The sequence below is a fragment of the Mesoplodon bidens genome (assembly GCF_964165515.1).
Source record: "Mesoplodon bidens genome assembly, chromosome: 2".
Lineage (NCBI taxonomy): Eukaryota > Metazoa > Chordata > Mammalia > Artiodactyla > Ziphiidae > Mesoplodon > Mesoplodon bidens.
This window is the reverse complement of record NC_138177.1, coordinates 149,076,647-149,089,019: the sequence shown is the minus strand read 5'-3', so window position 1 is coordinate 149,089,019 and position 12,373 is coordinate 149,076,647. Positions and strand designations below refer to the sequence as shown.

Genomic DNA, 12,373 nt, shown 5'->3' with positions numbered 1-12,373 from the left:
TATAGTTTTTAAAAACGTGAAAAAGAAAAGAATAACAATCAAAGGAAACTCTTTGAAGCTCACAAATGGTTTTAAATGTATAACCAAACTGTTTTGTTTCTAAAAGTATATTCTTCCTAAATTCAGTAACAGATGTTATACTTTCATCTTTTTAGTGCTTTTAGGCCAGGGATTTATAACCTCAGCACTATTAACATTTTGGGCCAGACAATTCTTTGTTGTGGAGGGCTATCCTGTGCATTGTAGAATGTTAATGGCATCACTGGCCTCTACCCACTAGATGCCAGTAGCACCCCCTGCCCAGTTGTGACAACCAAAAATATCTCCAGTCATTGCAAAATATCTCTTAGGAGGGCAAAACTGACCCCAGTTGAGAACCACTGCCCTAGTTCATAAGTCTTAATTATTTCCTAAGAGACCAAACTAGCTAAATTCATCATGAACCTTAAAAATAAACACAGTGGGGCTTCCCTGGTGGCACAGTGGGTAAGAATCTACCTGCCAATGCAGGGGACATAGGTTCGATCCCTGGTCCAGGAAGATCCCACATGCTGCGGAGCAACTAAGCCCGTAGGCCACAACTACTGAGCCTGTGCTCTAGAGCCCACGTGCCACAACTGCTGAAGCCCACGCACCTAGAGCCACTGCTCCGCAACGGCAGAGGCCACTGCAGTGAGAGGCCCGTGCACCGCGGCAAGGTGGCTCCGCTTGTTGCAGCTAGTTGGGGCCCATGCACAGCAGCAAAGACCCAACACAGCCAAAAATAAAGAAAGAAAATAATTAAAGAAAAAAAAAAGAAGTTAGCAACTCATTAAAGAATAATACACCAGGAATGCAAAGATAACTCACTATTAGGCTACCTACTAATATAATTCACTTTACTAAGAGAGCAAAAGAGGAAAATACATGTATCACATGTATCACCATATGTATCAGAGTTCTTCAGAGAAACAGAACAAACAGGATATATACCGAGACAAAGAGATTTATTATAAGGAATTGGCTCACACAGTTACAGACTGAGAAGTCTCAAGAGCTCCAGTCAGTAAACTGGAGACCCAGGAAAGCCACTGGTAATTTCAGTCTAAGTCTGAAGGCCTGAGAACCAGGAGAGCCAATAGTATAAGTTCCAGTCCAAAAGCTGGCAGGCTCAAGGCCCAAGAAGAGCCAACATTTCAGTTCCAATCCAAAGGAAGGCAGCAAAATACGGATATCCCAGCTAAAGTAGTCAGGGAGGAGTTCCCTCTAATGATAGGAAGGTCAGCCTTTCTGTTCTACATGGGCCTTCAAATGATTGGATGACGGTAACCCACATTAGGGAGGGCAATCTGCTTTACTCAGGCTACTGATCAAATGATAATCTTATCCAAAACTTTCTCTCACAGACACACCCAGAATAAAATTTGACCATATATCTAGGCACCCCCTGACCCAGTCAAGTTGACACATAAAATTAACAATCATACTACAGGCTTTGAAAAGACATATGGTAAAAATTCCACATCCATACTGCATAAAAATAATTATTCACAAAACAGGAGATTTTATGTTAAGATTTTGAAGATCCAATAGAAAAAGAGATATCTACTTCAGCCCCCAAACCATATCATGTTTAATTAGGAAACACTACAAGTATTTCCATTAAAGTCAGGAACAACACAAAGATGTCAAATATCACTATTACTTAACATTTTAGGAAGTATTAATCAATGCAATTTATTGAGAAAAAGATAAGTGAGATATAAAAATGGGAAATAAATTTATCATCATTCACAGATATGACTGTATGTCTGGAAAATCAAAGTGAATCAACTGAAAATCTATTGCAAACATTAAAAAACTCAGCATACTAGATGCACCAAAAATTAATATGTAAAAATTAATAGTCCTCATATGCAAACAACAAACATAAGACATAATGGAAGTTGGGCTTCCCGGGTGGCGCAGTGGTTGAGAGTACGCCTGCCAATGCAGGGGACACGGGTTCGTGCCCCGGTCCGGGAGGATCCCACATGCCGTGGACTGGATGGGCCCATGAGCCATGGCCGCTGAGCCTGCGCGTCCGGAGCCTGTGCTCCACAATGGGAGAGGCCACAACAGTGAGAGGCCCGCATACCACACACACACACACAAAGATATAATGGAAGTAGAGTTCTCAATTACAACTGCAACAGAAAAAAGAAAAAACTAATACTAAACATCACAAGAAATGTGGAAGATTTTTTTGACTTTTTAATGTCTACAAAGGGACACAAAATACTTGAACAGATGAAAAGGCATGCCATGTGGTTATATAAAAAGACTCAATATCATAAAGATAATAATTCTCTATAAATTAATCTATAAATTTACTCAAATCTCAATAAAAATGGCAATAGTGTATTTTTAGAAAGTGGCAAATTCATTCTAAAACTCACATTAAAAATAAGGAAGAGGGCTTCCCTGGTGGCACAGTGGTTGAGAGTACGCCTGTCGATGCAGGGGACACGGGTTCGTGCCCCGGTCCGGGAGGATCCCACATGCCGTGGACTGGATGGGCCCATGAGCCATGGCCGCTGAGCCTGCGCGTCCAGAGCCTGTGCTCCACAACAGGAGAGGCCACAACAGTGAGGGGTCCATGTACCACAAAAAAAAAAAAAAAAAAGGAAGAAATGCCAAGAAAATTCTGAAAAGGAATAATGATGGAGAACTAGACTAACCAGATATTAAAATAAAGCTGCAATGCTGATATATGAATAGACAGTTCAATGCAATAGAATAAAGTCTAGAAAAAGACCAAAATACTTAAGAAAATTCAGTATAGAATAAAGGTAACATTTCCAATCAGTGAGAAAAATATTAAATATTGAGATAAACTAAATGTTGCTGGTAGAAGTGAGTACACATCTTAAAAAATAAATTCCAGGGGCTTCCCTGGTGGCACAGTGGTGAGAGTCCGCCTGCCGATGCAGGGGACACGGGTTCGTGCCCCAGTCCGGGAGGATCCCACATGCCGCAGAGCGGCTGGGCCCGTGAGCCATGGCCGCTGAGCCTGTGTGCCATGGCCTCTGAGCCTGCACGTCTGCAGCCTGCGCGTCCAGAGCCTGTGCTCCGCAATGGGAGAGGCCACAACAGTGAGAGGCCCGCATACCACAAAAAATATATATATATAAAAAATAAATAAATTCCAGATGGATCAAATATTTAAACATAAGTAGTAATACCATAAAAGTGATTAGAAAAAAATTATGTTATTTATAACAAAGGAGTGCAGACAGCCTTTCTAAATAATAAAAGAAACAGAAGTCAAGACAGTAAAAAACAAAATGAACTATTTCTACATTGCAAAATTGTTAAAAACTAGCTTAAAAAGCACTACAATCGGGGCTTCCCTGGTGGCGCAGTGGTTGAGAATCTGCCTGCCAATGCAGGGGACACGGGTTCGAGCCCTGGTCTGGGAAGATCCCACATGCCGTGGAGCAACTAGGCCCGTGAGCCACAATTACTGAGCCTGCGCGTCTGGAGCCTGTGCTCCGCAACAAGAGAGGCCGCAATAGTGAGAGGCCTGCGCACCGCGATGAAGAGTGGCCCCCACTTGCCGCAACTAGAGAAAGCCCTCGCACAGAAACGAAGACCCAACAGAGCCATAAATAAATAAATAAATAAATAAATTAAAAAAAAAAAAAAAGCACTACAATCTTGGAGAATATCTATAATTCATAGCACAGATATAAAGGAGTCCCACAAATCAGTAAGATACAAGAAAAATAACCTTGTAGAAAAATGGGTACTATGTGCCAAGTAGAATTCTAGACACTGAGGATACAGCAGTGCACAGAGATAAAAAAAAAAAGCCCTGGGACTTCCCTGGTGGCGCAGTGGTTAAAAATCCGCCTGCCGATGCAGGGGACACAGGTTCGATCCCTGGTCCAGGAAGATCCCACATGCCATGGAGCAACTAAGCCCGTGCGCCATAACTACTGAGCCTGTGCTCTAGAGTCCGTGAGCCACAACTACTGAGTCCATGTGCCACGACTACTGAGGCCTGTGTGCCTAGTGCCCATGCTCCACAACAAGAGAAGCCACTGCAGTGAGAAGCCCGCGCACTACAACGAAGAGTAGGCCCCACTTGCCACAACTAGAGAAAGCCCGTGTGCAGTAATGAAGACCCACTGCAGCCAAAAAAAAGAAACCATAGTCTTTAAAAAAAAAATACATAAATAAACAGATGTATATGTATGACTGATTCACTTTGTTATAAAGCAGAAACTAATTAAAAAAATAAATAAATAAACTTTAAAAAAAAAAAAGAATTAGGGCACAATAAAACAGACATATAATAAGCAAAAAAAAAAAAATACATAAATAAATGAAAAATAAAAAGGGTAACAACCAGACTAAGAATTAACTTATTAGCAACAATAGAGATGAACTACAAAAAGAAGAAGAAAAAGGGGAAGAGTAATTTCAAAGTGCTGAGGAAAATAACTACTGTCCTAAATTCTATACTCATTAAATTACCATTTAAGAGTTTACTCAGTATAAAGACAGAAGTAATCACAATAAATGTAAACAGGGGGCTTCCCTGGTGGCGCAGTGGTTGAGAGTCCGCCTGCCGATGCAGGGGATACGGGTTCGTGCCCCGGTCCGGGAAGATCCCACATGCCGCAGAGCGGCTGGGCCCATGAGCCATGGCCGCTGAGCCTGCGCGTCCGGAGCCTGTGCTCCGCAACGGAAGAGGCCACAGCACTGAGAGGCCCACGTACCACAAAAAAAAAAAAAAAAAAAAGAAATGTAAACATTACAATCTCTTTATGGGCAAATTTAATTTTGGATCAAAAAACCTAAATATAAAACTGTTTCACAGGACACACATTAAAAATGTACTATCACAGACAGAATAAAAATAGAGATAGAAAAAGACATACTGGGAAAATAATAACCAAAACAACAGACAAATGCATACAGTGAGGAAGAAGGTACACAATATTGATATCACATAAAGTAGAAATCAAAGCTAAAAGCATAAGGTGGGATAAAAATAAAAAACTAGCATTTATAAAATATACAATCCATCTATAGCATACAATCCAATGATAATAATGAATTTCTATTAATATCTACTTCACAAGATGGCCTGTAAACAAATAACACGCTGAGAGAAACACAAGGAGTAATCTATAAACACATTAGGAACTATTAATAGAACCTTTTCAAAGAAATAGATTAGACTAAAATAAAGAAGGCCATATAACATCTGAATAACACAATACAAAAGCTTAATCTAACAGAGATATATAGAACTTTACGCAAACAAATAGAAATTCATATTTGTTTCAAACACATTTGCAGCATTCAAAAAAATCTGATCATGAATTACACCAAAACAAAATCTAAATTATACTCCAAAGGCAGACTTCATATAAACCATTTTCTCTGATCATTATGCACTAAAATTAGAAATTAAATATCAAACAATTACCAAAAGAAAACTTACTGTGTGGAAATTTTAAAATCTCATTTTATATAATCCTTAGATTAAAAAGGAAATCAGGTGGGAGGGAGACACTAAAGGGAGGAGCTATGGGGATATACGTATATGTATAGCTGATCCACTTTGTTATAAAGCAGAAAGTAACACACCATTGTAAAGCAATTATACTCCAATAAAGATGTTTAAAAAAAAAAAAGGAAATCAAACCAAATTACACTAGAAATGATGAGAGCACATAGGGACTTCCCTGGTGGTCCAGTGGTTAAGAATCCACCTTTCAATGCAGGGGACACAGGTTTGATCCCTAGTCATGGAACTAAGATTCCACATGCCGTGGGACACCTAAGCCCGCACACCACAACTACTGAGCCTGTGTTCTCTGGAGCCTGAGCACCACAACTAGAGAGAAGCCTGTGTGCTGCAACGAAAGATTCCGCATGCCACAACGAAGATCCCACATGCCACAACTAAGACCTGAGGGAGCCTAATTAATTAATTAATTAATTAATTTTTTAAAAGCCTCCTGAAACTAATAAGCAATTATAGTAAGACTGCAAGATACAAGGTTAGTACAAAAAAGCCCAATTACATTCCTATATACCAGCAATGAATAAGTAGAATTTAAAATTACAAATTACTATTTATATCAGCAACCCCCAAAATAAAATATTTAGGTGTAAATCTAACAAAATATGTAAAAGATCTATGAAGAAAACTACAAAACTCTGATGAAAGATAACAAAGAAGAACTACATACATGGAGAGGTATTCCATGTTCATGGATAAGACTCGATATTGTCAAAATGTCAGTTTTTCCCAATTTAATCTATAGACTCAATGCAATCCCCAAATCCCAGCAAGTTATCTTGTATATATCAACAAACTGATTCTAAAGTGTATATAGAGAGGCAAAAAACCCAGAATAGCCAACTCAGTGTTAAAGAAGAACAAATACTTGACCTCAAAACATATTATAAAGCTACAGTAATCAAGACTTCGTTGTATTGATGAAAGAATAAACAGATGAATGGAATAGAATAGAGAGCCCAGAAATCCACATAAATATAGTCAATTCATCTTTGACAAAGAAGCAAAGGCAATAAAACGGAGCAAAAATAGCCTTTTCAGGAAATGGGGCTGGAAGAACTAGACATTCACATGCAAAAAAATGAATCTAGACATAGACTTTACACCTTCATAAAAATTAACTCAAAATGGATCACAGACCTAAACATAAAATGCAAAACTGTAAAACTCCTAGAAGATAACACAGAAGAAAACCTAGATGACCTTGGGTATGGCAATGACTTTTTTTTAAATAAATTTATTTATTTTATTTTTTATTTATTTTATTTTTTATTTATTTTATTTTTGGCTGCGTTGGGTCTTCATTGTGTGCGTGGGCTTTTCTCTGGTTGCGGCGAGTGGGGGCTACTCTTCGTTGTGGTGCACAGGCTTCTCATTGCGGTGGCTTCTCTTGTTGCAGAGCATGGGCTCTAGGTGTGTGGGCTTCAGTAGTTGTGGCACATGGGCTCAGTAGTTGTGGCTCGCAGGCTCTAGAGCGTAGGCTCAGCAGTTGTGGCGCATGAGCTTAGTCGCTCTGTGGCATGTGGGATCTTCCCGGACCAGGGATTGAACCCATGTCCCCTGCATTGGCAGGCGGATTCTTAAACACTGTGCCACCAGGGAAAAGTCCCTAAATAAATATTTTTTTAAATAAAATAAAAGTGTTATCAACACTGGCACATATGATCAATTGATTTTCAACAGGGTGCCAAGACCATTCAATGGGGAAAGAACAGTTTTTTTCAACAAATGGTGCTGGGAAAACTCAGCACCATTGAATGAATGAAGTTAGACCTTTCCTTTCACCACATACAAAAATTAAATGGATCAAAGACATAAATGTAAGAGCTAAAACTATAAAACTCTTAGAAGAAATCATTGGGGAAAATCATGATATTAGATTTGGAAGTTATTTTGGGGCATGACACCAAAAGCACAGGCAACAAAAGAAAAACTAGGTAAACTAGACATAATCAGAATTAAAAACTTGTGTGCATCAAAGGACACTATAAGAGCGTAAAAAGACAACCCACAGAATAGGAGAAAATATTTTCAAGTCATATATCTGATAAAGGATATGACCCTTACATACAAATAAAATCGAACTCAAAAATGGACAAAAAAGGCTTCCCTGGTGGCGCAGTGGTTGGGAGTCTGCCTGCCAATGCAGGGGGCGTGGGTTCGTGCCCTGGTCCAGGAGGATTCCACGTGCCGCAGAGCGGCTGGGCCCATGGGCCATGGCCACTGGGCCTGCGCGTCCAGAGCCTGTGCTCTGCATCGGGAGAGGCCACAGCGGTGGGAGGCCCGCGTACCGCAAAAAAAAAAAAAAAAAGGACAAAAGACTTGAATAGATATTTTTCCAAAGAAGATACACAAAAGGCCAATTCAAAGATGCTCAACATCACTAGTCATTAGAGAAATGCAAATCAAAGCCACATGAGATATCACTCCATACCCACCAGAATTGCTAATATCAGAAAGAAAGAAACAAAGAAAGAAAGGAAGGAAGGAAGGAAGGAAGGAAGGAAGGAAGGAAGGAAGGAAGGAAGGAAGAAAGAACAAGCGTTAGTAAGAATATGGAGAAATGAGAACTGTTGTACGTTGCTGGTGGGAATGTAAAATGGTACAACTAACAGAAAATAGTATGGTGGTTCCTTAAAAAGTAAAACAGACTAAGTGAAATAAGGTAATCACAAAAAGACAAAAACTACATGATTTCATTTATATAGGGTATCTAGAGTAGTCAAACTCATAGAAACAGAAAGTAGAATGGTTGTTGCCAGGAGCTGTGGGGAGAAGGAAGGGAAGAATTATTTAGTAGGTACAGAGTTTCAGTTTTGCAAGATGAAAAAGTTCTGAAGATTGGTTGCACAGCAATGTGAATATACTTAAAACTGTACACTTAGGGCTTCGCTGGTGGCGCAGTGGTTGAGAGTCCGCCTGCCGATGCAGGGGACACCGGTTCGTGCCCCGGTCTGGGAAGATCCCACATGCCGCGGAGCGGCTGGGCCCGTGAGCCATGGCCACTGAGCCTGCACGTCCGGAGCCTGTGCTCCGCAACGGGAGAGGCCACAGCAGTGAGAGGGCCGCGTACAGCAAAAAAAAAAAAAAAAAACAAAAAAAAAACTGTACACTTAAAAATGGTTAAGATAGTGAATTTTATGTTATGTGTATTTTACCACAATTTCTTTAAAAAGCTAAACATAGAATTACTATATGACCCATCAGTTTCACTTATAGGTAAATACCCAAAAGAACTGAAAGCAGGGACTCAGTTACTTGTACATCAGTGTTCACAGCAGCATTATTTACAATAATCAAAAGGAGGAAACAACCCAAATGTCCATCATGGACAAAGAAAATGTGGTATATACATACAATGGGATATTATTCAGATACAAAAAGAAATTCTTTTTTTTTTTTTGCCCTGCCGTGTGGCTTGCAGGATCTTAATTCCCGGACCAGGGATCAAACCAGAACCCCGGCAGTGACAGCACCAAGTCCTAATCACTGGACCACCAGAGAATTCCAAAGAAACGAAATTCTGATATACGCTTCAACATGGACATTATGCTAAGTGAAATAAGCCAGGCATAAAAGGACAAATATTGTATAATTCCATTAATATGAGATACCTAGAATAGACATATTCATAGAGACAGAAGGCAGAACAGACATTAACAGGGCTAAGGGTAGTGGAGGGAGTTATTTTTTAATGGGTACAAAGTTTCCATTTGGGATGATGAAGAATTCTGGGGGAGTGGAAGAGGCGCCTATATTATTTTAGTTTTTGATCAGCATGTAGTATTTTTATAATTAAAATAAATAAAATATCTTACAAGTTAATAGATAGCTCAAGAGGACAGTTTGTAACACTGCTCAAGATCCATAGCACTCTGACAAGGCAAAGCCTACGTCTTAATTAAACACAACTGTCAACTCTGCAGTGAAACTGACCATCAACAAGACAATATGAGAAAAACTGATGCATCATCACTCACCTTGAACACTTCAGAGAAGAAGCCAGACCCTATTTTTTCACAGGTGAAGTCATCTAAACGCGTCAGTCTGGAAAAGGCACTTATAAGAGCTCGGTATGAAGACGGCCAAACTCTTCCCCCCTGGGTCATGTTCCCGTCCCCTCCACCACCTCCTTCAAAATCTTCAAGACGTTCCACACGCGGAGGAAATCCTGCAATTGAATTCCGTTTGCTCCGATCCATAGTCTCAATAATCACTTTTTTTCTTCTTTTAGGAATGAATTCCACACATAGTAAATTTCTGTTGAGTTCTACTTCTCTTCTGGCTCGTCACTAAATAAGAGATTAAAATGATATTTCATTAAAACCATTAATGAATAATAAATACAGGCATACAGTACATTATCAATGTAAAAATATTTCCTCTTTCATATTCTAGCGCCTGATTTTCAGATCTAAAAAACACTTTATGCTTTTACCTTCGAAAAGCGGTGATATATCTATTATTCGTTGAGTACCTATTATCTAGGAAACATACTATAAGAGTTACACATATGTCATGTCATTTGATTCTCAAATAATCCATGATATAAGGATTATTATGTTCATTTCACAGAGAGGTCAAGCAATCATACAGTCACCAAATGGTACAGAGAAAGTTAACATGCCAGATTGTCTGATTCAAAAGCCTGTGCTCCTGCCAATGCCCTTCACAGCCTCATATAATTTTCTCTTCATTTGAAAAATCATTAAGTCCAAATATATAAAACAAGGATGACAAATATTTTATACTATAAAACTGTATAAACTGTATAATTTTAAAAGAAGAAAACTATATCCAAAAGCAATTTAAAATTCCACTCTTGATTAAACAACCCAGTCCAGCAGTGTGACTACAGAAGGCTCCATCCCATCTGGTACCTAAGAATAAAAACAAAAGCCCACTTTTTCTTTTAGCCTGTCTCTCCCTACATCTACTTTTTCCACAAGAATCAATTATATTTAAGTCTTTAATCCATTTTTTAAAAAGATTTACTTTTCATTTATTTATTTATTTTTGGTTGTGTCAGGTCTTAGTTGTGGCACGTGGGATCTTCGTTGAGGCATGCGGAATCTTTCATTGCAGCACACAGGCTTCTCTCTAGTTGTGGCATGCGGGTTTTCTCTTCTCTAGTTGAGGCACGAGCTCAGTAGTTGTGGTGCGCGGGGCTTAGTTGTCCCGCAGCATGTGGGATTCTAGTTCCCTGACCAGGGATGGAACCTGCGCCCCCTGCATTGTAAGATGTATTCTTTACCACTGGACCACCAGGGAAGTCCCTTTAATCCATTTTAAGTTTACTTTTGTGTACGGTGTTAAAAAGATGTTCTAATTTAATTTTTTCTTACATGTAGTTGTCCAGTTTTCCCAGCATCTATAAAACTCTTAGAGGAGACTTCCCTGGTGCTCCAGTGGGTGAGACTCCACACTCCCAATGCAAGGGGTCCAGGTTCAATCCCTGGTCGGGGAACTAGATCCCGTGTGCATGCCGCAACTAAGAAGTCTGCATGCTGCAACTAAAGTTCCCACATGCCCCAACTAAGACCTAACACAGCCTAAACAAACAAACAAACAAATTAATAAATATTTTTTTAAAAACTGGTAGAGGAAAATACAGGCAGAACACTCTTTCACATAAATCGCAGTATCTTTTTCGATCTGTCTCCTAGAGTAATGGAAATAAAAACAAAAATAAACAACTGGGACCTAATTAAACTCAAAAGCTTTTGCATAGCAAAGGACGCCATAAACAAAACAAAAAGACAACCCACAAAATGGGAGAAAATATTTGCAAATGATGCAACTGATCTCCAAAATTTACAAACATATCATGCAGTTCAATATCAAAAAAACAAACAACCCAATCAAAAAATGGGCAGAAGGCCTAAATAGACATTTCTCCAAAGAAGACACACAGATGGCCAATAGGCACATGAAAAGACGCTCAACATGGCTATTAGAGAAATGCAAATCAAAACTGCAATGACGTATCACCTCACACCAGTCAGAATGGCCATCATCAAAAAATCTACAAACGATAAATGCTGGAGAGGGTGTGGAGAAAAGGGAACCCTCCTACACTGTTGGTGGGAATGTAAATTGGTACACCCACTATGGAGAACAGTATGGAGATTCCTTAAAATACTAAAAACAGAGCTACCATATGATCCAGCAATCCCGCTCCTGAGCATATATCCAGAGAAAACCATAATTTGAAACAATACCTGCGCCCCAATGTTCATTGCAGCACTATTTACAATAGCCAGGACATAGAAGCAACCTTAATGTCCACCGACAAAAGAATGGATAAAGAAGATGTGGTACACATATACAATGGAATATTACTCAGCCATAAAAAAGAACAAAATAATGCCATTTGCAGCAACATGGATGGATCTAGAGATTGTCATACTGAGTGAAGGAAGTCAGACAGAGAAAGACAAATATATGATATCGCTTACATGTGGAATCTAAAAAAAATGGTACAAATGAACTTACAAAACAGGAACAGAGTCACAAATGTAGAAAACAAACTTATAGTTACCAGGAATATGGGGGGAGGATAAACTGGGAGACTGGGATTGACACATGCACACTTCTATATATAAAACAGATAACTAATAAGGACCTACTGTGTAGCACAGGGAACTCTGCTCAATAATCTGTAATCACCTAAATGGGAAAAGAATTTGAAAAAGAATAGTTACATGTATATGTATAAATGAATCACTCTGCTGTACACGTGAAACTAACACAACATTGTTAATCAACTATACTCCAATATAAAATAAAAATTTTGGGACTTCCCTGGTGGCA

At 39.2% G+C, this 12,373-nt stretch overlaps 1 protein-coding gene across 3 annotated transcripts in view; it reads right to left on the bottom strand.

Moving 5' to 3' along the window:
• TESK2 (testis associated actin remodelling kinase 2) overlaps positions 1 to 12,373 on the bottom strand; it is a 134,366-nt gene that overhangs the window by 95,175 nt on the left and 26,818 nt on the right. For 2 of the 3 annotated variants that reach the window (XM_081225800.1, XM_081225801.1), the window contains exon 2: positions 9,541 to 9,852. In XM_081225800.1, coding sequence (XP_081081926.1) covers positions 9,541 to 9,762 — 222 coding nt within the window. In that variant the 5' untranslated portion in view covers positions 9,763 to 9,852. Of the gene's footprint in view, positions 1 to 9,540; positions 9,853 to 12,373 lie in introns of those variants that run through there. The other variant, XM_081225802.1, reaches the window with a different exon arrangement.